Below are 21,600 nucleotides of genomic sequence, written 5' to 3' on the forward strand. Positions count from 1 at the left end.
GAACCCGGGAGGCGGAGCTTGCAGTGAGCTGAGATCCGGCCACTGCACTCCAGCCTGGGCGACAGAGCGAGACTCTGTCTCAAAAAAAAAAAAAAAAAAGAAATGCCTATGTTTGAGGCTCTGTTTAACTGGGTGGATGTGGATGCTGCTTTAAGCTTATAACCCTGACACTCCCTCCAAAAAACTCAGCACCTCTGGAGTTTTTCCTTCCTTTCTATCCCTGTGAAGCCCAGATGCCTGTTGCCTTATAGAGTGGCCCTGTCCTTTGTACGTGGCTTTCGGGGCTACTCTGCGTTGCCCTCTGGGGTCACCAGTGCTGCAGCCAGCTTCTGGGCCATGCCCTGCTTTCAGACACCACTCCCAGTACCTGTGCTTACCCCCTCTCCCGCTGCCCACCTCATCCCAAACAGGCCACCTTTTCTTTTGCTTTTGCCAAAGCAGCCCCAACCCAAGACAGTATTAAGCTGAGGTCGCATGTCAGATGGCACTGCAGGACCATGGACTGACCAGGCTGCCGTGGAGAATTTCCTGCAGGGTGCTCCTCGGCAGGCCCTCACTTTCCACCTCCCTTTCCTAAGTTGGCCTCCACAGTCTCTCCTGTCCCCTCTTCTCTTTCCTTTTGGTCCCCTGCTCCCCTCTCAGGCTGCCCAAGCAGATTCACAGTCCCTCTCACTTCCCATGCGGAGCTTCCAGACCAGGCCGTCACCTCCAGAGGCCGTCAGGATATTTTCTAATCAGAGACTCGGCTTCTGTGAATTGTAAGCACGGACAGTTCCCTGGGATGGGGATAGAGCTGTAGTCCTTCTGTGCCTGGAGTAAATTACTGACATTGCCCTTGAGCTGCTTGAAACGCATAGGAATCCTAAAATTAGTTACTGTGGCTGATAAAGCAGAGACTTCACCAGTTTGTGCCATGGTCTTCTGGAGCCCAAAGTGGCCTGGAGTTTTGATATCTCAAGATGTTATTGGGGTTTTGTGAATTAATTTCAAATTTTAAAACCTTGATCGTTTCCCCTTTCTTCTCTGTGTATGATATATAATTCTCAAGCTGGCCAGGTTTTTAAAGGAAACGACATCTGTGTCACTTTTTAGCCTGCTGTTATGATGCCCAGCGCACTCACACAGCTTTACGCTACTCACCAAGAGCTCTTGCAGATGCAAGCAGGAAGAGAAATTGACCAGTCATGCATCTGGTTTCTGTTTATATTTTGTCAATATGTTTAGCTCTTTCCTACTCTTTTACGTTTGTCTTATACGATGAACCAATCAATCACGTATTTCAATGTCATTTCGCTAGATACCAAGAGGCCTGGGCAACTACTGATCCTACTGGGTTTGGGAATCAAGGCATCCTTAGTATTTAGTATGAGGCACAGTTGGATAAAAGATTCTGTGCCAATGTCCGTAACCACCAGCCCCAAAAGAAACACAAAAAGAAAAGAAAACAGGGTTTATTTGTATTTCTGACACTCAAACCAAAGCACAGGACAAGGAAACTCTCTGATTGCTCAGTGGCATGAAAGGTGAGCCAGACTCGCAGCGCAGCTGAAGTTGTAGAATGCCTTTGTGCGCAGGCGTGCTCTGCTCAGCACCCTGTGGTACCCCAGTCTCATTTCATGTGCAGCAGGTGCTGGTATTGAGAAACCGTTCTAGAGTCTTTCAGTCGTGGGACCCTGTCCCCCCATTCTCTCTCCTCTCCCCTTCTTTTCTGCTTGCCTTTTTGCTCACTGTCTTTCTGTATCTGCTCACACTCCTTCTTTCCTTCTTTTCTCTCCCATTCTCTCCTCTGCTCTCTCAGTACATACTGATGGCTCATCGAGGCCGACTGTCCTTTAACGACACCCTATGGTGTGGTGGTCTGAAACGCTACATGAGGTTTCCTTAGGAGGAGTAGCCTTGTAGAAAATCCAGTGCGTTAAGTTCTCCCAAGGTAAGCACCTTACAGAGACGAAAATAAGTACTGTTGGTTTTTGTGTTTCTATTTCAAACCACGGCAGCATCACTGTAGAAAATTGCAACTATAGTTTCCAAGAGTCCTCATCTTATTAAAGAATGCCTCCCCGTGACACTGGTTCATTCTCTGTCAAAAAAAAAAAAAAAAAAAAGATTGCTGGGCACGGTGGCTCATACCTGTAATCCCAGCATTTTGGGAGGCCGAGGCAGGCGGATCACTTGAGGTCGGAGTTCAAGACCTCCCTGACCAACATGGAGAAACCCCGTCTCTACTGAAAATAAAAAATTAGCTGGGCGTGGTGGTGCATGTCTGTAATCCCAGCTACTTGGGAGGCTGAGGCAGGAGAATTGCTTGAACCCAGGAGGCGGAGGTTGCAGTGAGCCAGGAGCGTGCCGTTGCACTCCAGCCTGGGTGACAGAGCAAGACTGTGTCTCAGAAAAAAGAAAGAAAATGCAAGGAAGAGAGCGAGCTTGCAATGGTATTTGCAGTGGCCATCAGAAGATTTTCCCTGGTTCTGTTTTAAATGTGTTGACCCTCAAATTTAGCCATTATGTAGCTTCTCTTTCTGTTGGTGAACAGTATCAGGTTTGACTCTGGGTGTTCAGTTGTGTTTATATTTGCAAGATGCTACAAATTAAACTTCAAAAGCGAGTGACTCAAGGTGGTTCTGTCCAATAGTAAACTTGCAATTACCTTCAGAATTTTCCATATAAAACTCCAATTTTGTAGACTGACCGAATAATTAGATATTTTTTTCCCACAAAGAAAGTGTCTTACACCTCATCAGCCTTTATCTATCTGCCTAAATGCCACCTCTACACCAGGAATCACTGGCACCAGCTGTAATTCTTTGTAATTAACCAGGGCTTGCTGGTAGCCCAGTAGTGTTTATTCTTCAATGAAAACTCGCAGAACAGAACCCCTTGTTGTTCTATCTGGTCTAGGAGGGTTGGACTAGAACCTCCTCTGCGCGTGTCCCAGCCTTAGCTGCTTTGAGGGGATGGGGCATTTCCTATGAGCACAATAACTAGAATTGATTCACAGTTACAGTATCACCCCCATCATCTTCTCTGGTTTACTTACACTGTCTTGCCTTTGCGACAACCCTTTTCGCTTTCTGAGCAGCCCTTGCTGGTTATTTTACTATTTTGGTGTACATCTGGGAACCTGGCGTTGAGAAAATACTCCCCCATACATGTAGTAGGTTATGAGAAAGTCAGTTAGACGGGACGCTGCTTGGGGTTCTTCTCTCATCCCTTAATTTCCGTCACGGACACGGAGCAAGGTGCCCAGCAGGCTTCTCTGACCGATGAGGCCTGGTAGCCAAGAAGCCCCCCAACCTCTGTGGTGGTGGGTGTGGCTGGCAGGTGCCCATCCCTGCACCCGTGGGGCTCCCTGTGTCACAAACTTCTGCTCTCTTCATCCTCATGAACACCTGTCCAAAACGGGATGCCCAGGGTCTCTTCTCTACGTTCCACTCCTCAATTCTAAACATGACTGATTGTAAAAGCTAAAAGGATTCGGCCCCCAGGATTACATGCTCCTGGAAAATCTCCATTAGAATCCTACCTGTTCTTCTTGCCATCCCCTGCTCTCTCACAGTCATGTATCCTAACCCCGTCCACAGACATCCTCTCAGTAAGGGACCAGATCTCACAAAACTCCCGGTTCTCGGCTGGGCTGGGGGCTTTGATCTGATTTACTGGATAACCTCAGGCAGGTGACTTGACTGCACTTCGGGGACATTACCAGGTAATACTGTCAACAGCAGCGAGCACCTCCTGCTTGCTGTGAATCAGGCATGAATTGACCTGATCTTCATAGCTTCTCCTTTCTCTTCCCCAAAGTGAATTTCAAACCCCAGCAGTACTGAGGTGCTTGAGCCAGGTGTCTCCTCTTGCACAGTCTGTGTTTTCTTCACAGGGAGCACTACCATTCCCCTGCTCCTGACTGACCTCTTTTTCTTTTCTTTCTTTTCTTTTTCTTTTTTTTATTTTTATTTTTTATTTTTTATTTTTTTGAGGTGGAGCCTCACTCTTGTTGCCCAGGCTGGAGTGCAGTGGTGCAATCTCAGCTCACCACAACCTCTACCTCCTGGGTTCAAGCAATTCTTCTGCCTCAGCCGCCCGAGTAGCTGGGATTTTAGGCACCCGCCACCATGCCTGGCTAACTTTGTATTTTTAGTAGAGATGGGGGTTTCTCCATGTTGGTCAGGCTGGTCTCGAACTCCAACCTCAAGTTATCCTCCTGCCTTGACCTCCCAAAGTGCTGGGATTACAGGCGTGAGCCGCCGCGCCCGGCCCTCTTTATCATCTTCTAAACCCTGCTGAAGCCTCTCCCAGAAAGCCTGCCTTGACTGATCACCCCTACACCCCACTGAGCTGTTCTGCAGCCTGGCACCTGCCTTTATGACGCCATCCATCATTTGGGGTTGTCATTTGCGTATAGGTCTTACTCTGTGAGAATTTAGAGTAGGATTTTTCTTATCTTTGTGTCTTCAGCACCCAGCACAGTACTGGACTTTTTAAAAGATCTCTCTCTCAGGTGAATTCTCTTGTCACAGTGGTGATGAGCTTATTTGTGTAGGCCTATCAGACAGGTCTTATATACATGAGAGTGGTAAGCTAACATGCTTCATATTTTTCAATTGATAAAGGATTTTCAAGCTAGACCAAGAAGAAAGGGGTTAGGTCGTTTTTAGAAGAAGACACTTGATGGAATTAATTATTAGAAGACATCTCTCCAGAAGTCAGGCTTGCTGGTTTACCTTGAGAATAAACTCACAATTCCCATCCAAAGCCCTTTGTGGGAGTTCTCCCTCGATTGTGTTAGGTGCCAGTTATAGCCAGGTTTTCTTTCCTCACCCTAGGACGTTTATCAATTTGAGGTTTGTGAACTAAGCAGTTCTTTGAGAAGCCTCATTTTTTATTTTCTCTCTTTTTTTTTTTCTTTGAGACAGAGTCTCGCTCTGTCACCCAGGCTGGAGAGCAGTGGTACAAGCAATTCTCCTGCCTCAGCCTCCCAAGTAGGTGGGACTACAGGCGCCGCCACCACGCTCAGCTAATTTGTGTGTGTGTTTTTAGTAGAGATGGGGTTTCACCATGTTAGCCAGGATCGTCTCAATCTCCTGACCTCATGATCCACCCGCCTTGGCCTCTGAAAGTGCTGGGATTACAGGCGTGAGCCACCGTACCTGGCTTCGTTTTTTATTTTCAAAGCCATGTGTGTCAATTTCCTGGCTCCTCAGCATCACCAGTGCATTTCTCTGTGGTGCCCCCTCTGCCATGCCCTTCCGAGCTGGGTGGACTTTCCACTGGCCTCTGTTGGCTTCCTCTATTAACAGCCCAATTTTGTAATTTTTACTAGGTCAGCAGGAGATTTGCCAACACACTGCAGAATCTAGCCCTGTGTTTATTCTAGGTTATAGAGTGACTTTTGAATCTGTACTTACTTATTCTGCCTACTATAATCACACACAGGAATTTCTTTCTGCTTAACTCTCCTTGGCCTTTTGTTTCTTGCTCTCACACCCCACTGGCTACTCCAGAGGCTATTTGGAATTTGCCTATGAAAACCTCAGGGGACACGTGCGAAATTGTATTTCATGTTTTAAAGGGGGACATTTTGATGAACTCGATCCACTTTATAGAAAAGTGTTTAACTGTAAAATCAGGGTCGCGTGACCTCTTGGAAGCATTCTGGAAGGGAAACGCTTCTGTCCGTTTTACATTCTGTCTCGAGCGTGCTCTCTGTTCTGCCTTTGTGGATTCGGTTTGGTCAGGTTACTACACACGTTAGTCGTTTAGTGCCCAGGTGTGTGCCTTACCGGTTTATGGAATTATTAGAGATAGGTCCAGAAATAGTCTATTCCTGTCACATCGGCTCTTGATGTAGCAAAAGAAACTCTTAACATCTGTCATAGGTTCAAACACGTCAAGAGGAAAGGGAAAGAAAAATACTGTTTAAAAGCGTCTTTATTTTCTAAGCAGTCCTCTGATTGGGCGGAGGTGTATTGATGACCTCTGATTGGGCGGAGGGGTATTGGTGACCTCTGGGAGGAGGCGCATTGGTGACTTCTGATTGGGCGGAGGCGTATTGGTGCCCTTTGGGGGGGGGTGGGGAGGTATTAGTGACCTCTGATTGGGCAGAGGCGTATTGGTGACCTCTGGGCGGAGGGGTATTGGTGACCTCTGATTGGGCAGAGGCGTATTGGTGACCTCTGATTGGGTGGAGGGGTACTGGTGACCTCTGGGCGGAGGGGTACTGGTGACCTCTGATTGGGCGGAGGCGTACTGGTGACCTCTGATTGGGCAGAGGCGTATTGGTGACCTGAATTTCTTTCCTGTTCCCAGGCAGCGGTAGTAGTGGTGTTCAATTTTGCCATGGTTCTGCTCATTTTTCCTGCCATTCTCAGCATGGATTTATATCGACGTGAGGACAGGAGACTGGATATTTTCTGCTGTTTTACAAGGTACGTTTTCAGACCGCTGTGGCCTTTTGATTGGGTGCAGAATTGTGCAGAACTCTTTCAGCCTGTGGACTTAGACAGGAATGTGGGTAACGGGGTTTGTGCTGGCATGGAGGATACAGGGGAGAGATTGGAGAGAGGCTGCTTCCCTAGGGGGGCATCAGAGTCCCCAGGCTTCCTTCTCCCCTGCCCCAGCTGAACAGTCTCACAGCCCTCGGGATGCTGGTACCGATGACCCCTTTTCCCATCATGAACTGATGTTGCCAATTGTGGGAGTGTTTCATATCTCTGAATTAGAGCAGAACAAGATTGAAAACCGCCCATCTAGAAGATGTGTAGTCCTTTGGTGGTGGTTTGATTTTGTTTGGAATTATGCTTTGAAGGATTCGTCGTGATGGAACTTGCTTTTGGAAGCCAAATTTAGGATCAGTTCCCCATGTGGCCTCCTCAGACTGACTTTTATCTAGTTCACCAGGCAATGATGTTATCAGCCAGGCGATGTTTCTGGAGTTCAGCAGTGTAACGTTTCTCTTCCTAAGTCAGGGCTGTGTAAAATAGCTTCCCCGTACACAGTGAAAATGGCAGAATGAAAGCAGCGTTTCCCTCTTTAAGCGTAACATTGCAACGTGCTTCCCTCCTTTCAGCCCCTGCGTCAGCAGAGTGATTCAGGTTGAACCTCAGGCCTACACCGACACGCGCGACAATACCCGCTACAGCCCCCCACCCCCCTACAGCAGCCACAGCTTTGCCCATGAAACGCAGATTACCATGCAGTCCACTGTCCAGCTCCGCACGGAGTACGACCCCCACACACACGTGTACTACACCACCGCCGAGCCGCGCTCCGAGATCTCCGTGCAGCCCGTCACCGTGACACAGGACACCCTCAGCTGCCAGAGTCCGGAGAGCACCAGCTCCACAAGGGACCTGCTCTCCCAGTTCTCCGACTCCAGCCTCCACTGCCTGGAGCCCCCCTGTACCAAGTGGACGCTCTCATCTTTTGCTGAGAAGCACTATGCTCCTTTCCTCTTGAAACCAAAAGCCAAGGTAATCTGCCACAACTTAAGACTCTTCCTGTCTTCAAAAAAATAACAGAACCTTTGGAGCTCATCAGATTGCTTTTACTTTTCTTCTTTTTCCTTAAAAAAAATTCATATAAGTATGATATATTTCAGTTCTCCAGAAGTCAACGCTTTTAGAGCATAGGGCCATTTTAATGAGGTTATCTTCATGGGAGTGAACCTCCATGCAGCGAGTCTTTTTATGAGGTTGTTTAAAAATGTGATTATTGCCAGGTGCAGTGGCTCATGCCTGTTATCCCAGCACTTTGGGAGGCTGAGGTGGGAGGATGGCTTGAGCCGGGAGTTCGAGAACAGCCTTGGGCAACAAAGGACGACCCTGTCTCTACAAAATATTTTAAAAATTAGCCAGGGACAGGTGTGGCTCACGCCCGTAATCCCAGCATTCTGGGAGGCCAAGGCCAGCGGGTTGCTTGAACCCAGGAGTTGGAGACCAGCCTAGGCAACGTGGTGAAACTCCATCTCTACAAAAAATTGCCAGGGCGTGGTGCTCTGCCTATAGTCCCAGCTGCTTAGGAGGCTGAGGTGGGAAGATCACTGAGCCCGGGGAATCAGGGCTACAGTGAACCGTGATGGCGCCACTTCATTCCAGCCTGGGTGAGAGAGTGAGACCCCGTCTCAAAAGAGAGAGAGGAAAAAAAAGGCATGGTGCTGTGTACCTGTGGTCCTGGCTACTTGGGCAGCTGAGACAGGAGGATCACTTGAGCCCAGGAGTTGGAGGCAACAGTGAGCCCTGATCATACCACTGCACTCCATCCTGGGAAACAGAGTGAGATCCCAACTCAGATAAATAACAAAACAAGGCTGGGCGTAGTGGCTCATGCCTGCAGTCCCAGCGCTTTGGGAGGCCGAGGCAGGTGGATCACATGAGATCAGGAGTTCAAGACCAGCCTGGCCAACATGGTGAATCCGCATCTCTACTAAAAACACAAAACAAATAGCCAGGCGTGGTGGTGCACACTTGTAATCCCAGCTACTCAGGAGGCCGAGGCATGAGAATTGCTTGAACCTGGGAGGTGGAAGTTACAGTGAGCAGAGATGGCACCACTGCATTCTAGCCTGGGCAACACAAGACTCTGTCTCACCAAAAAAAAATATATATATATATGAATAACAAAAATGCGATTACTATGATTTTATCTTTTTTCCTATGGGAGAACAACTCCTACAAGCTAAATCAGGTCAAGTGTGGTGGTGAAAACAAGGTATTAACTAGACAGCTTCTTTCTGTCCAGGCAGAGTCAGTGGTGCTCCCTGGGATCTGTCTGACCTTGTACCTCTTCTGTTCCAGGTAGTGGTGATCTTCCTTTTTCTGGGCTTGCTGGGGGTCAGCCTTTATGGGACTACCCGAGTGAGAGACGGGCTGGACCTTACGGACATTGTACCTCGGGAAACCAGAGAATATGACTTTATTGCTGCACAGTTCAAATACTTTTCTTTCTACAACATGTATATAGTCACCCAGAAAGCAGACTACCCGAATATCCAGCACTTACTTTACGACCTTCACAGGAGTTTCAGTAACGTGAAGTATGTCATGTTGGAAGAAAACAAACAGCTTCCCAAAATGTGGCTGCACTACTTCAGAGACTGGCTTCAAGGTAAGACGCCGTGGGAGGGCTTTCGTCCTTTTGGTCTTTTGCGTGTTCAGCTTCAACAGGTTCCTTTGTCCTGATTATGAAAGTGTTAGATCAGGATGTAACACTGACATGTTTCATGGGCTTATAAGAGTTGCTCAAGAGTCTTACCTGGACTGTTTCTGCAGCCGCCTCCCAGCTCTGGCTTTTCCCTGTAAAATGATGCAGATAATTCAGACGAGCTTCTGTGGGAAGGTACAGATGCACGTTAGGAAAAGGGGAGCACGTAACACGTGGAGCCAAGGCTTCTGGTGCTTTCCTCTTAGATAGATGCTGACTAGTTTGGTGACCACATGAAATCAAAGTGTGCCTGGGATTACCAGACTGATTGCCAAATTATAGCTTACTGCACCAGCAGACGCTAGATAAGCAGTGGACATAGTCTTACACTCCATATTTTGACCATCCTTTAAAAAGTTATTTGTCTATTTCTAATTGACTTTGTTTTTAGAGCAGTTTCAGGTTTCCAGGAAAATTGAGCAGAAGGTGCCGAGATGGCCCATGTCCCCCTTCCTCACCCATGCACAGCCCCCCACTATAAACGTCCCACAGCAGAGGGGTGTGTTCGTTAACAGCTGATGAACCTGCACACTGTTACCCAGGCTCCATAGTTTACGGTTGGGTTCATTTTGACCATTTCTTGATTTGGTGCATGAAGTAAAGTTATAAATGCTTAATCACATTTCACATTATTTTATAAATAATCAAATTCTGCTTTAAAATGCCTTTCTTCGTGGGGTGCGGTGGCTCACACCTGTAAATCCCAGCACTTTGGGATGCCAAGGTGGGCAGATCACCTGAGGTCAGGAGTTCAAGACCAGTGTGGCCAACATGGTGAAACCCCATCTCTACTAAAAATACAAAAATTAGCTGGGCGTGGTGCTGGGTGCCTGTAATACCAGCTACTCAGGAGACTGAGGCAGGAGAATCACTTGAACCTGGGAGGTGGAGGTTGCAGTGAGCCGAGATTGCACCACTGCACTCCAGCCTGGACGACAAGAGCAAGACTCCATCTCAAAAAATAAATAAATAATAAAGTGCCTTTATTGGTTTCTTCGCTCTTAGAAATGTTTCTAGGAAATATTCATCAGCTGGAGGGAAAAAAAAGTCTAAATTTTCTCCTGACCAACTGCATGCAGTGATTCCAAGAACATCTGTTCATTTATTCTGCGTTGACACATGCAAAGCCAAGTAGAGAATCAGGATAATTATCCACCCAATTCAAGCAAAAACGCTTTTACTGGAGTACCAAATCATTATGGCCCCCAACATTTTTTGGCTTAGATTATCCAAATGATTGTCTTAATTTCCCACTTAATTAGGCTTGTTTAAACACAGATGTAAGTGCCTTTTTTGGTCTGAAGTCAATACACTTGTATGTAAAGACTCGGCAGCCAGTTTCCCTGAGAGTTTGCAGGAAATGGTCAACAGCTTGAGTTTGATGGGGAATAGTTCCAATCAGCTGGCTTCTGGCCTTGACTTGTGTTTACCAGAACTTTGTGCCTACATGTATACCCGGTTTGACTTTCCTTTTGGAGGAAGGTAAAGAGAACATGCCATGATTATTATTTATTAACAGCCTCCTGAGACAAACGTGAATTTATTCCAAGCTTTATTTTTCGTATTTAGTTTAGAAAGCAATGGTTTTCGGGATAATGAGTTAAAAGAGAGACAATGGAGAGAGTCCCTGCTTTTCATTTTCCCTGCATTGACCAAAGACATGCAAATAACTTGCCACAGATAACAAAGAGATCTGCTCTGCTCTGCCAGTCTCTGTGCAGAGGAGGGTTATTGTAGAGTATATTTCAGTGTCTTTGGCCACTGCTCTGGAGTGTGGCATGCTAGGCAAGGATTGGGAAGAGGGTAAAGGGGGATTGTCTTAAGGCCGTGCAGGGGGTTAACCTTTTTATAGAGCATTGTAGATCATCTCTATACGTTTCTTCCTTTATAGATGTAAAGCAGCTGGACTTGAGATTTCTTTTTTAGGGTGCATTGGAATCATGTTTTGATTGGTATGTGAACGGCATACACCTAGACCAAGTGAGATCCATTGGTGCTAAGCAATCAGGATCGCAGGCAGCATGATTGACATTGGTGCTAAGCAATCAGGATCTCAGGCAGCATGATTGACATTGGTGCTAAGCAATCAGGATCACAGGCAGCCCTGGGACTCCATGACTGACTCTTACAAGGTCCACTAGAGCACTCAACAGAATGACCAGACACTGGAGCCCTTTGCTGCCTACACGTTTTTCAGGCCCGTTGAGTGGTTGATGTGGTCTTTGAACATTTTCTCCAAGGAAACAATTAGCCTTGAGTCAGCTTTCCTTGCTGACATTTTTATGTGGTTTTCAAATGGTGGGAGCCTCATTGGTTTTTAATGGAATTCCCATTAAAACCATGTTATCTCATTGGTCTTTATCAACATTCCAAAAGTTTATCTTTGATTTGTTTTACTCCTAAAACTATATAATGGTTAATTTCAAAACTATCCCACATGTCACATCTTAAAACATACGTGCAAACAAGGCGGAGTCAGATCAAAACCATGCCTCGAATCATGTGCAAATGTGTTCCTTTTTATTTCACGCTGGATTATGCAAACAAAATTGTGATTAACATTTTACTTCTGGGGTTCCATAGCTGAAGGAAAATGGGCAATCGGGGTTATTCCTTTAGGCCAGAACTTTACACTAGAAAATAATGACTGGCACAAGGTATTCATAACGGGAGAACTTCTAGCTGACATGTTAAGATTTGCTGTAAAATAAGTAAAATGTCACAGTTTTCTAGAGTGTGTGTGCGTTGGAATATGAAGCACTGGCTAAGGGGCAGTGGAAACCCAACCTTATCCCTTGTCTTGTGTCCAGGGTCGGACCTTGTACGTGTGCTTAGGCCAGCCCATTGTTACTTGAGCTTTCTGGTGATTCGTCAGAAAATACTGTAGTAATGGGGAAAGAACTTAGCTGTTCCATAAAGTCGATCACGGTTTCATATTCATCTTTGAATCCCCAGTAGAGTAAATGGCACCTAAGGGACCAGCAGTGTGGATTCTGAGTTGAATCCAGTTTCCAACAAGGCCGACTTCCCCAAATAGGTTCTTTCTTCCTTTGTTTCACCCTCGGGTGTCCCAGAAGTCTTTGTGTCTGAATATTGTAAAACCGCCCTCAGATTTTGGGGACCCTGTTTGCCACCAGATGTTGTTGATGCTGGAGTTGAATCTGCTTGTCTTACTCCTGCCTTTGACACATCTTTGGGTACCACGGTGTGTCCCGGCACTGTAGGCCAGTGAGTGGCTCCATCTGCCTCTGCTGACTGGCTGCCTGGGTTTGAGCTCCGTCCAACACCCCCCTGCTGGGTGGCCTTCTCCAGGCTCCCCTCTCCAAGCCTCAGTTCCTCCACGTGTGAAGCCGGAGTGACTAACTGTAACGGGGCTGTCCCTTGGTTGCTGTGATGCCCAGCGCTGCCCCACACTCACCAAGCGTGAGCCTGTCTTCAGGATTAGCCGGTTAAGGGAGAGGGGCTTAAAGCCCAGGACACGCCGTGACGTCATGAAAACTGTGACGGCGAGGAAAACAGATGAGGTCTCCCTTTTTGAGGTGAGGGGAAAGGAGGAGCAGTAATTTTTCTTCTCCTGTTCATTTTTTTTCAAAAACAGGAAGAAAGGGCTTTCAGTAATAACATCTGCTGGGTGCCGTGTGTGTGCGTGCCTCCCTGTGAAAACCCGTGTGTCTGGGAGGTACGCGGCCCACCCCGTCGTCTCCCATCCCGTCTCCCCTCCACGCTCACCCCGACACGGCCTCCCTTCACCACCAAGCCTACTGTCATCCCCAAATTGTTCCTCTAGCCAGTAGTGTCGGAAGGAGAATTTCACTTCTCAGAGAGACAGAAGGGGGCCTGTGCTCCCCCGCCCTCCCCCCACTTCAGACCCCAAGAGCTTAACCATTCTGAGCACTAACGCAACCAGATTTTTTTTTGAAGCCTTTGAAGTCATCCAAGGCATGTCCTGAAATGAAATAAACCCTTCTCCCTTCTTGCTAGCCGTGTCCAACCCATACATGTACAGCTTGTTCAAAAGCTGTGGTTTCCTGAGCTGCTGGGGTTGGGAGTTCTACTTGGGAGGTGGCTGGGAGGGGCAGGGGTGGGTGAGGGGTGGGGGCGTCCCGGAGAGTGTGCGCACCAGCCGGCGCTCAGACCCTAAGGCCGGGTCACCGGGGCCCTGTTTTCTCTTCCAACACGCTTATCTCTTTACAGCTGCAGCCAAACCGTCAGGTCTGTAATGATGGTTTTGATTACCGAGGCCAAGCGCAGCTGTGTGTGGTGGACTGGCGGGCTCGCCCATCCCCCAGGCCCAGAAAGCTCTTTCCTCCCCCTCCCCGGTTTGTGGTTTGTCATCTGTTCTCACAGAGCCTCCTTGTATTGGCCTGTGGCTTCCTGTTCTCAATCGGATCCAAATTTACCCTGTGAGGTATTTCCCTGCACGCACATGAGTGCCTTCCCTTCCTTCTCCTCCACCGCCTCTCCTGAGGAAGGGTGGCAGAGAGGAAGAGAGCAGTCGAGAGTGAATAGGTGTTGGCTGTGATCTTTACACAACCTGGCAGCGGATCCCACAGCTTGTGTTAGCTCCACAAGTCGAACAGATGGAACAAATTGACAGAATCGTGTTCGCTCACCCTGGGCTCCAGAAGCAGCTGAGCTGCTGTTTGAAGTTGGGAGTTTGAGTATGCTTTTCCCCTCCACGTGGGATTTCTGGGTGTGTTGAAGAACCCATGACTTAGCACCCCAAGTGGCACGAAACGGTGAATGACCCTGGTGGGTGTCTCCGCCGCACTCTTGCCTTCTTTTGTAATTGTCATGGGGCGAAAGGAGGAGAGCGGTTTTTCTTAAGATAAAATATGAGTATTTGTTTCACAGAAACAGATCATCTCCTTCCCCCTTTTCAGCAGTGGCTGGCAGCAGCTGCAGTTCACTCATGAAAGTCCAGTGCTTTCAGTCAAAGTGGATGTGGAACACAGACGGCGTGTTTCTGATGGACGTCTGAGAGCCCCCTGCCCTGCTCAGTCTCCTCAGCCCACCCCGTTAGGACCAGAGTCCTTCTGGCTGCGAGTTGTAATGTGTTACAATCATTTGCCATTTCTAGGACTTCAGGATGCATTTGACAGTGACTGGGAAACCGGGAAAATCATGCCAAACAATTACAAGAACGGATCAGACGATGGAGTCCTTGCCTACAAACTCCTGGTGCAAACCGGCAGCCGCGATAAGCCCATCGACATCAGCCAGGTACTGCCGCTGCTGCGCACTGAGGGCGCGTCCGGGGCTGCGGGGCCGCTGCCCTGGTGGAGGCCGCTTCACAGCGTGTGACCCCACCCTGTGCTCTCTGGAGACCTGAGGCATTGGGAGCTGGTAGAAGGAATACTGGGTCACTCTCCTTCACCTCCTCCCACCAGCTAATTGTGTGACCTCAGGCCAGCCAGTGCGCCTCGCTTTCCTCATCTGTCAAATGGGACTGGCGTGTTCCTACCGCCAGAGCGATGGTCAGAATGAAGTGCAGCCGAGAGAGTGCAGGCTCTTTCCAATGTTGGAAACGCAGCAGCATGTGATTCTTTCAGCTCTAGGACTCGGTACCATGTTGGTCTTCACGGTATTCAAGCTTGGAAAGATGGGTTTCTTGGGTAGCGGTCATTTGGATGAGCAGAATTTGGGGTGGGTGGGTGGGTTAGGAGATTGGAGAGGTGATAGCACGATAGGAGGGTTTGTTACATTTGAGATCTCTGGGTGGCCCTGGCCCCAGGAGTAGACAGATCGCTCTGTGATGAGTGAAGCAAACAGAAACGTGCACCCTTGGAGTCGGAGTGGCCACGCCATTCTGCTCACTCCTGCAGTACTAACTGTGTCTGTTTGGGAATCATATTCTCCACCTGTGTCTGCATCTTCTTGCTGCCGGTTGGTTCCCAGCATACCCCTTTTGGTTCCGCAAGTGTGTTCAGGAGTGTGTTGGACTCTTCCCGTTGCACGGGGCCCGGGCTAGGGTGCTTCAACTTCCTCAGAGCCTCTTCCCTCCACTCTTTGTAGCTTGCTTGCTTCACCTTCAGGCAGAAAACCGTCATACTAATGATCTTCTCAGCAGCTCTGTTTATCGTCTCCCCTTTTTTGCTGGCGTTCAAGGTGACAGATTTACAAAGTACATTGTTCAGAGTTGTTCGGGAGTGTGAAACTCCGAGCTCACAGCAGCAGGCAGCAGACCATCACGTTTCCCAAGGATGCGGGCAGAGGAGTCTGCCTCAGAGACACCAGGGAGGTGCCCAGGCAGCGAGGCTGGGCGAGGGACCAGGGACTCTGTGGGACGAACGGGATTGGGCCGGGCCCCCGGATATCATCTCCTCCCGGGAGGGAGAAAGGCGTGCCTCGTGCACAGAGGCCACGGGCTGCGCTGTGTGATTCCAGGGATGTGTTGAGGACGTACAGTTGTTACATACCCTGTGGATTAATTGAATCCAGATTCCCGAAATCCAGTTCCCTCGCTCTCTCCCTGCTCCTTTTTCCTTCACTCCTTCTCTGGGAGCTGCTGTCACTGCTGTTTTTCATTTTGTTTTAAAAAGACCCAAAGTGAGGAACGAGGCCTGAATCTAAAATAAACAGGAAACAGAATTTTTCTATGTATATAAAACATACATACACATACCGAGTCCCACAGAGCTCCCCACCTCAGCGAAGCCCACCAGCCCTCCTGCAGAGGGAGCACATTTGGCCACGCAGACGACGCGGCCTGCTGAGTCCAACGACCTCCGGGAACAAGATCACCCTGCGAGGCTGAGGGTGCACACTCGTCCCTTGCACTTTCTGGCACTGGGCATTTTTTGAATCCACAGGTCATAGGAGGCTAGTGTTAGCAAAATTTATACAGATGTTGTTTTATTTTTATAGCTTTCCTCCATTTACTGGGTGGCATTTCCTTCAGTGTTAACAACAGAGGTTAACTGCACACAGACGTGCATGGGGACTCTTGCCAGGTTTCTCCCCCTTCCCCTCCTATAAATATGTTTCTCCAGATTGTTCATTCTCTGCCTTGGCTGCAGACGGTCTTTTAGCATTCAGATTTAATTGGTTCAGCCAATTCCTGGGCCATCTGCAGAACTGTGTTTGTTGTAAACACGCCAGTGATTGCATCCTCTGATAAGTGCACATTGAAAGAAATCAAAGGTGTTCTGATGGGATTTTCGACACTTTCAACAGTGGGCGTTCTATCCTTTGTCGTGGTGCTGGTGCGCAGCTCGGCTTCTGTGCTCTCAAGGCAGAAGTGTGTTTACCCCAACCCCATTCTCAAAGGCCTCTGTTCTTCCCGTTTTTGTAGTTGACTAAACAGCGTCTGGTGGATGCAGATGGCATCATTAATCCCAGCGCTTTCTACATCTACCTGACGGCTTGGGTCAGCAATGACCCTGTCGCGTATGCTGCCTCCCAGGCCAACATCCGGCCGCACCGCCCGGAATGGGTCCACGACAAAGCCGACTACATGCCTGAAACAAGGCTGAGAAGTAAGTAGTGTTTTATCAGGGGCGCTGGGAGCTGACAGAGGTGCCTTCCCTGGTTCTCCAAACTCAGCAACAGCCTTCGTCCGTTGACGCTACCCAGGGTTCAAAAGTGTAAACAGAACAATCAATTTCTTCTCGTTTAAAACTCTGGGAGACAGACAAGGATGTGTAATGGGATCCAACCCCACACTGTGTCACGTTGGGAAATAAGCGTCTCGTCTCCGTGCGTAGCTTCGATGCTAGGACGCTCATTAGGCATTGCTCTCGCATGCCAGCTGTTCCCTGTGAACACCGGGGGCGCCTCCAGGTTGAGTGTTATTTTACTATTGCAGAGTTTTATCGCTGAGGATTATATGTTTATCTTCACTTTGTCAACTCTGGTGTTGAAGGGATTTTTGGCACATCGGGTCATTCCTATAAGCCACCAAGCACCTGCACTCTGTCAAAGCTGTTTAAACCGGAGCGGAGAAGTCTGTATACAACAGTGTCCTCTTCCTTTCACCTCTCAGCCCGGAGTTTGAAAGCTGGTTCTGTGTGGATTTCATGTGCATTTCTGGTGGAGATATTAGTAGCGTATGCTTTGGATACCGGGCCCAGGGAGGATGTGAGAAAGAAGACGGGTCCCCTTGCAAACGTGGCTGGAGACTCAGCAAGTAGTGCTTCCCGGGATCTAAACCCCAGAGCCCTGTGGCAGGCAGCCAAGGCTTGTCTTAATGAAAATTTATAGTTGAGATTATAATAGGGCAAATCATGTTTAGCAAGTCAACTGAATGACCCCAGAGGGTCTGGAACACACAACGGCAGTAACTAAATGCTTGTTGTGTAAGGATTTCTTCCCCTGTTGCTGAAGACTTAGCATTGCATTAGAAAAGAAGCATACAAGGTTTAAGTTTGTTCAGTCACCAAAAGGGTAAGTTAAGCATTTTTCTCAGGAAAGCAGGACTCCAGAGTTATTTTGCTCTTGGAGGTGATTGAATCAAACTGCGTGAACTCGGTATTTTCATGTGTGTCAAGAGAACAAAAAATGTTCCCAAAATGTAAGCCTGGAGTTTTCAGACCCCTCAGAAAGAACGACTGCTGGAAGATTAAAATTGAATGTTAAAAAATACGCAGATCACAGAGTTAAACATTTTTAAACCAAATGGGAAGATTGTAAAGGCCTGGAGGCTGTGATGAGGATTGTTTGTCCTTTATATCATGTAGAAGAGCAGTCAGTAAGCTTTCATGCAAAGTTCTTCTCTCTTTCCATTGAAACTGCGATGCTCCTCTCCCCTGGGCTGCTCCTAACCTGTGCCCTTCTCTGTCCAGTCCCGGCAGCAGAGCCCATCGAGTATGCCCAGTTCCCTTTCTACCTCAACGGCTTGCGGGACACCTCAGACTTTGTGGAGGCGATTGAAAAAGTAAGGACCATCTGCAGCAACTATACGAGCCTGGGGCTGTCCAGTTACCCCAACGGCTACCCCTTCCTCTTCTGGGAGCAGTACATCGGCCTCCGCCACTGGCTACTGCTGTTCATCAGCGTGGTGCTGGCCTGCACGTTCCTCGTGTGCGCCGTCTTCCTTCTGAACCCCTGGACGGCCGGGATCATTGTGAGTGTATTATAAGGGGCTTTGTGGAAGTCAAATTCCTTTCAGCATAGCTCTTTCTGCAGCCGGGAAGTTTGGTTTATGTCTGGGCCTCTGGAGGAGGGTATAGCTTGCATCATCCGTAATATATTTATTCTACTGGAGGTGGTGAGGTCCATGGTTAAGGTGGAACCTCTAATGGCCTCATTCTTAGGTCCTCTCTCCCGTAGCTTGAAGATTTTTGTGGAAAGATAGGGGACTTTTTAAAGCACACTTTCCATCACAACTCTGAGCATTTATTAAATCAAAACACTCAAAGCCTAGCTCATTTTTTCTTTAATTGAAAAGTGTCATTCTGTGACCTCATCCAGGCCTAATAATAACATAGCAGGTTCTTCTACATTTAACATGGAGGGACAATCAGAGATGTTAGGACAGTGATATATGGAGAACATGATTTTGTGTGTGTTAAGTCCTGGGGGGAAATGATAAACTAATATTACGAGCCTGTTTTTTGGCATCCCTTCTCCAAAATACTCTCAGATTTGACGTAAGTTTCATGTAAAGTCCAATAAAACCGTGGCAGTGTTTAAATTCTGTGAACTATGGTGTAGCCTTTAAAATGCCAAAATTATAAAAACAGAGGCCAGATTTTGTGTCTGCACCGTGAGTCTGTGCAGCAGGTACGTTAAAAGGTAAATGTTTAGTCTGGGAGAGTTTTCGTGGCACTTAGCAATTGATGTTGTCCATCTCTCATCATTCCTTCCCCTCCCCCCCCCGCTGCCCCCCCCCCTCCCCCCGAAAAAAAAGATCGTTTTTCTCCTTCTCTTCCATCTGGGTAACTCGTTGTTTATTTGTATCTTCTCCCCTTTGGACCAGGAAACCCCAAATCTTAACTCACAGATTTCATTTCCATTTCCCCACAAATTTTTACAAGGAAGATGAAAGGCAAGAAGCTTTTCCTTGGATTTAACAATCGGCTCAGTCCACCCCAGCTGTCCCCAGCTCTTCAAAGTGCAGGGGTCCTGTAACCTGACACGCGTCAGCTGATGACGCCCTCCCCGCTTCCCTGGCCCCCAGATCATCTTCACTTAACCTGCAGGTTCGCCCACAAAAGCAAAACTACTTTGACCTGCAAGAACTTTTATTCACCCCGTCCCATCCGCTTTCTTTAGAATGGAGAGTGAGGCAACCAAATACTTAATGATGGGTTCACGGATAGTTTCTGACGGCTGAGACCCAAGCAGGAGGAGAGATGGATCTTGTTGTAATCTAGGCGAAATTCGTAGCTGAGCGGTGCGTCCATGCTTGCGTGATTCCTCGTGGATTGCTCTGGTGGAGTTGTTCTGTGTGTTTTTTGCTGTCTCCCTTCAAAGCGGGAAGATGAATTAGCCAGTACAGGTGGTGTCCAGAGTTAAAGCAAGTCAGTCCGTCCATTGTGTTGATCTGAACCGAGAACACCTTAGCCCTCTGGCGGCCTCCCTTGTGGGCAGCCCCGGAGGGTAACCTGCCCGCCCACTGACCACTGTGTGCCCTGCTCCAGGTGATGGTCCTGGCACTGATGACGGTCGAGCTCTTTGGCATGATGGGCCTCATCGGAATCAAGCTCAGCGCCGTGCCCGTGGTCATCCTGATCGCTTCTGTTGGCATCGGAGTGGAGTTCACCGTTCACGTTGCTTTGGTATGGGAGACATTTGAAGCAGAAACTTTGTGAAAAAACAACGGCTCTGTTTGTTTCCAAGTGGGAACCTTGGCATTCTCCCTGTGCATGGCAGGGAAGAGGCCTCAGGGCACAGGCCCCCTAGGGGAGCCTGTGAGGTTTCTGGATGCCTTTCCCTCGAGGGAGGCTGAGGAGAGGGGTGCGGAAGGTACATGGCTGTGGGCCCTGTCAGCCGTAGGCAGTGCGGGGTTGGTGTGTTGGAGTGGGCCTGGGAGGGCCGTGCTCACCTGACGCTGACTGTCATTACACCCCCGTGACTCCTGACACGGTGGCGTTTGTTCGCAAGGCAGATCATGCGGTGAGTGTGTGGGTGGGCACACACAGAGGTTTAAACACACCAGGAGCAGTGGGGGTGAAATGAGACCACGCTCACAGGCTTGGGGATGGCATCATTGAGGGCGAGGTGAGCTGGCAGCCAAGGAAGTACCCTCGGGCTTAGGAGTGGAGGCTCCATTGTTCAGCCCCGGGGAACTGGCTCTTCTCCCTAAGCCCACCCAGCTCCTCAGACCTCCCAGCCTCTGCATTCACGACAGCAGAAAGTAAGAGAACCAGTGTTGCTTTCAACAGACATTTTTTCCCCTCTCTTTGTCTGTGCCTTGCCCTGTGAATGCTTTGTTGGAGGTAATTAAACTTCAGAAGGAATCTTTAGCCCAGGAGATAAATCTGTTGTATACTTTTATGAAAGAATTATCCAAAACCTCACAACTGTGTAACTCATGTTCCATCTGCAGATTAGAGCCTAAGAATTTGGGGTTATCAGTAGGCATTCGATCACTAAATGCCTTCACCTATTAAATACCGATGTGCGAAATACCCTAGCTAGGAAGCCAGCGCTGAGCTTGGACCGAGTCACTTCCGCCATCGCTTTTGCAGTCTCCAGCGTGGGTTCCCTTTGGGCTTAGTACATGGCACATGCATGTCTCCACACAGGCCGCAGCCTTGTGCCTTCTGCAGTCTTTCCAGGGCTATTGTGATACAATTGAGAGATTGTAAACTTTTGTGTTTTGGAAGGAATGCTTTGTTGAAGTTATCCCATTTTTTTACAGTGTATCATAAAAAGCCAATAATACAGAAACAGTATTCTCTAAATTTCGAGGCTGCTCAAATTATTTTCTTCCTTTGAGCTGGGAGGAGGGACTATTTTTTAAAAAAGAAGAGTGCCAGCCTAGAGTGTAGGAAACCCCAATTCTAATACAGTTCTTCAGAAGGGAGATAAAGTTGCCTGTGAGTTAAGAATCCACACGTTATTTTATTCTGATGCAAATGGAAACCACCTTGTTTGGAAGCTAGCATGGCAGACAGGTCTCCAGAGCAGATTTCTACCATGGAAATGCTCAGTACAGTCTCTCAACTCTAGGACCTCGAGTCCACGTCATTTTCATATTCTCATCCTCCCTGTGAAACGGCATTTAGAGTTGCCAGTTACTGCCCTTTGAGGTTTGTAAAATGGTGGAATAAGGCGTGAAGAAGTCTCTTCTTCCATGGATGTCTTCAGGAAATCAGTGGGTTCCCGTTCATTTGCTGTCTTGGTAGCACAGAAGCAGCGTGTGACAGGTCATCACAACTTGGCCCTTATGGCCTCATGGCCCAAATATGACATAAGGCAGCATGGCTGAAAACCCCATTGGTTACGACATAAGGC

General features: G+C 48.3%; 1 protein-coding gene across 8 annotated transcripts in view; it reads left to right on the forward strand.

The window, feature by feature from the left end:
* The window catches only part of PTCH1 (patched 1), a 74,787-nt gene that overhangs the window by 41,586 nt on the left and 11,601 nt on the right, over window positions 1-21,600 (forward strand). For all 8 annotated transcript variants that reach the window (XM_023185249.2, XM_023185246.2, XM_023185245.3 and 5 more), the window contains 7 exons: window positions 6,307-6,425; window positions 7,067-7,469; window positions 8,793-9,102; window positions 14,279-14,421; window positions 16,493-16,676; window positions 17,982-18,262; window positions 19,782-19,919. In XM_023185249.2, coding sequence (XP_023041017.2) covers window positions 6,307-6,425; window positions 7,067-7,469; window positions 8,793-9,102; window positions 14,279-14,421; window positions 16,493-16,676; window positions 17,982-18,262; window positions 19,782-19,919 — 1,578 coding nt within the window. The remainder of the gene's footprint in view (window positions 1-6,306; window positions 6,426-7,066; window positions 7,470-8,792; window positions 9,103-14,278; window positions 14,422-16,492; window positions 16,677-17,981; window positions 18,263-19,781; window positions 19,920-21,600) is intronic.

The sequence above is a fragment of the Piliocolobus tephrosceles genome, chromosome 14 (assembly GCF_002776525.5).
Source record: "Piliocolobus tephrosceles isolate RC106 chromosome 14, ASM277652v3, whole genome shotgun sequence".
Classification (NCBI taxonomy): Eukaryota; Metazoa; Chordata; class Mammalia; order Primates; family Cercopithecidae; genus Piliocolobus; species Piliocolobus tephrosceles.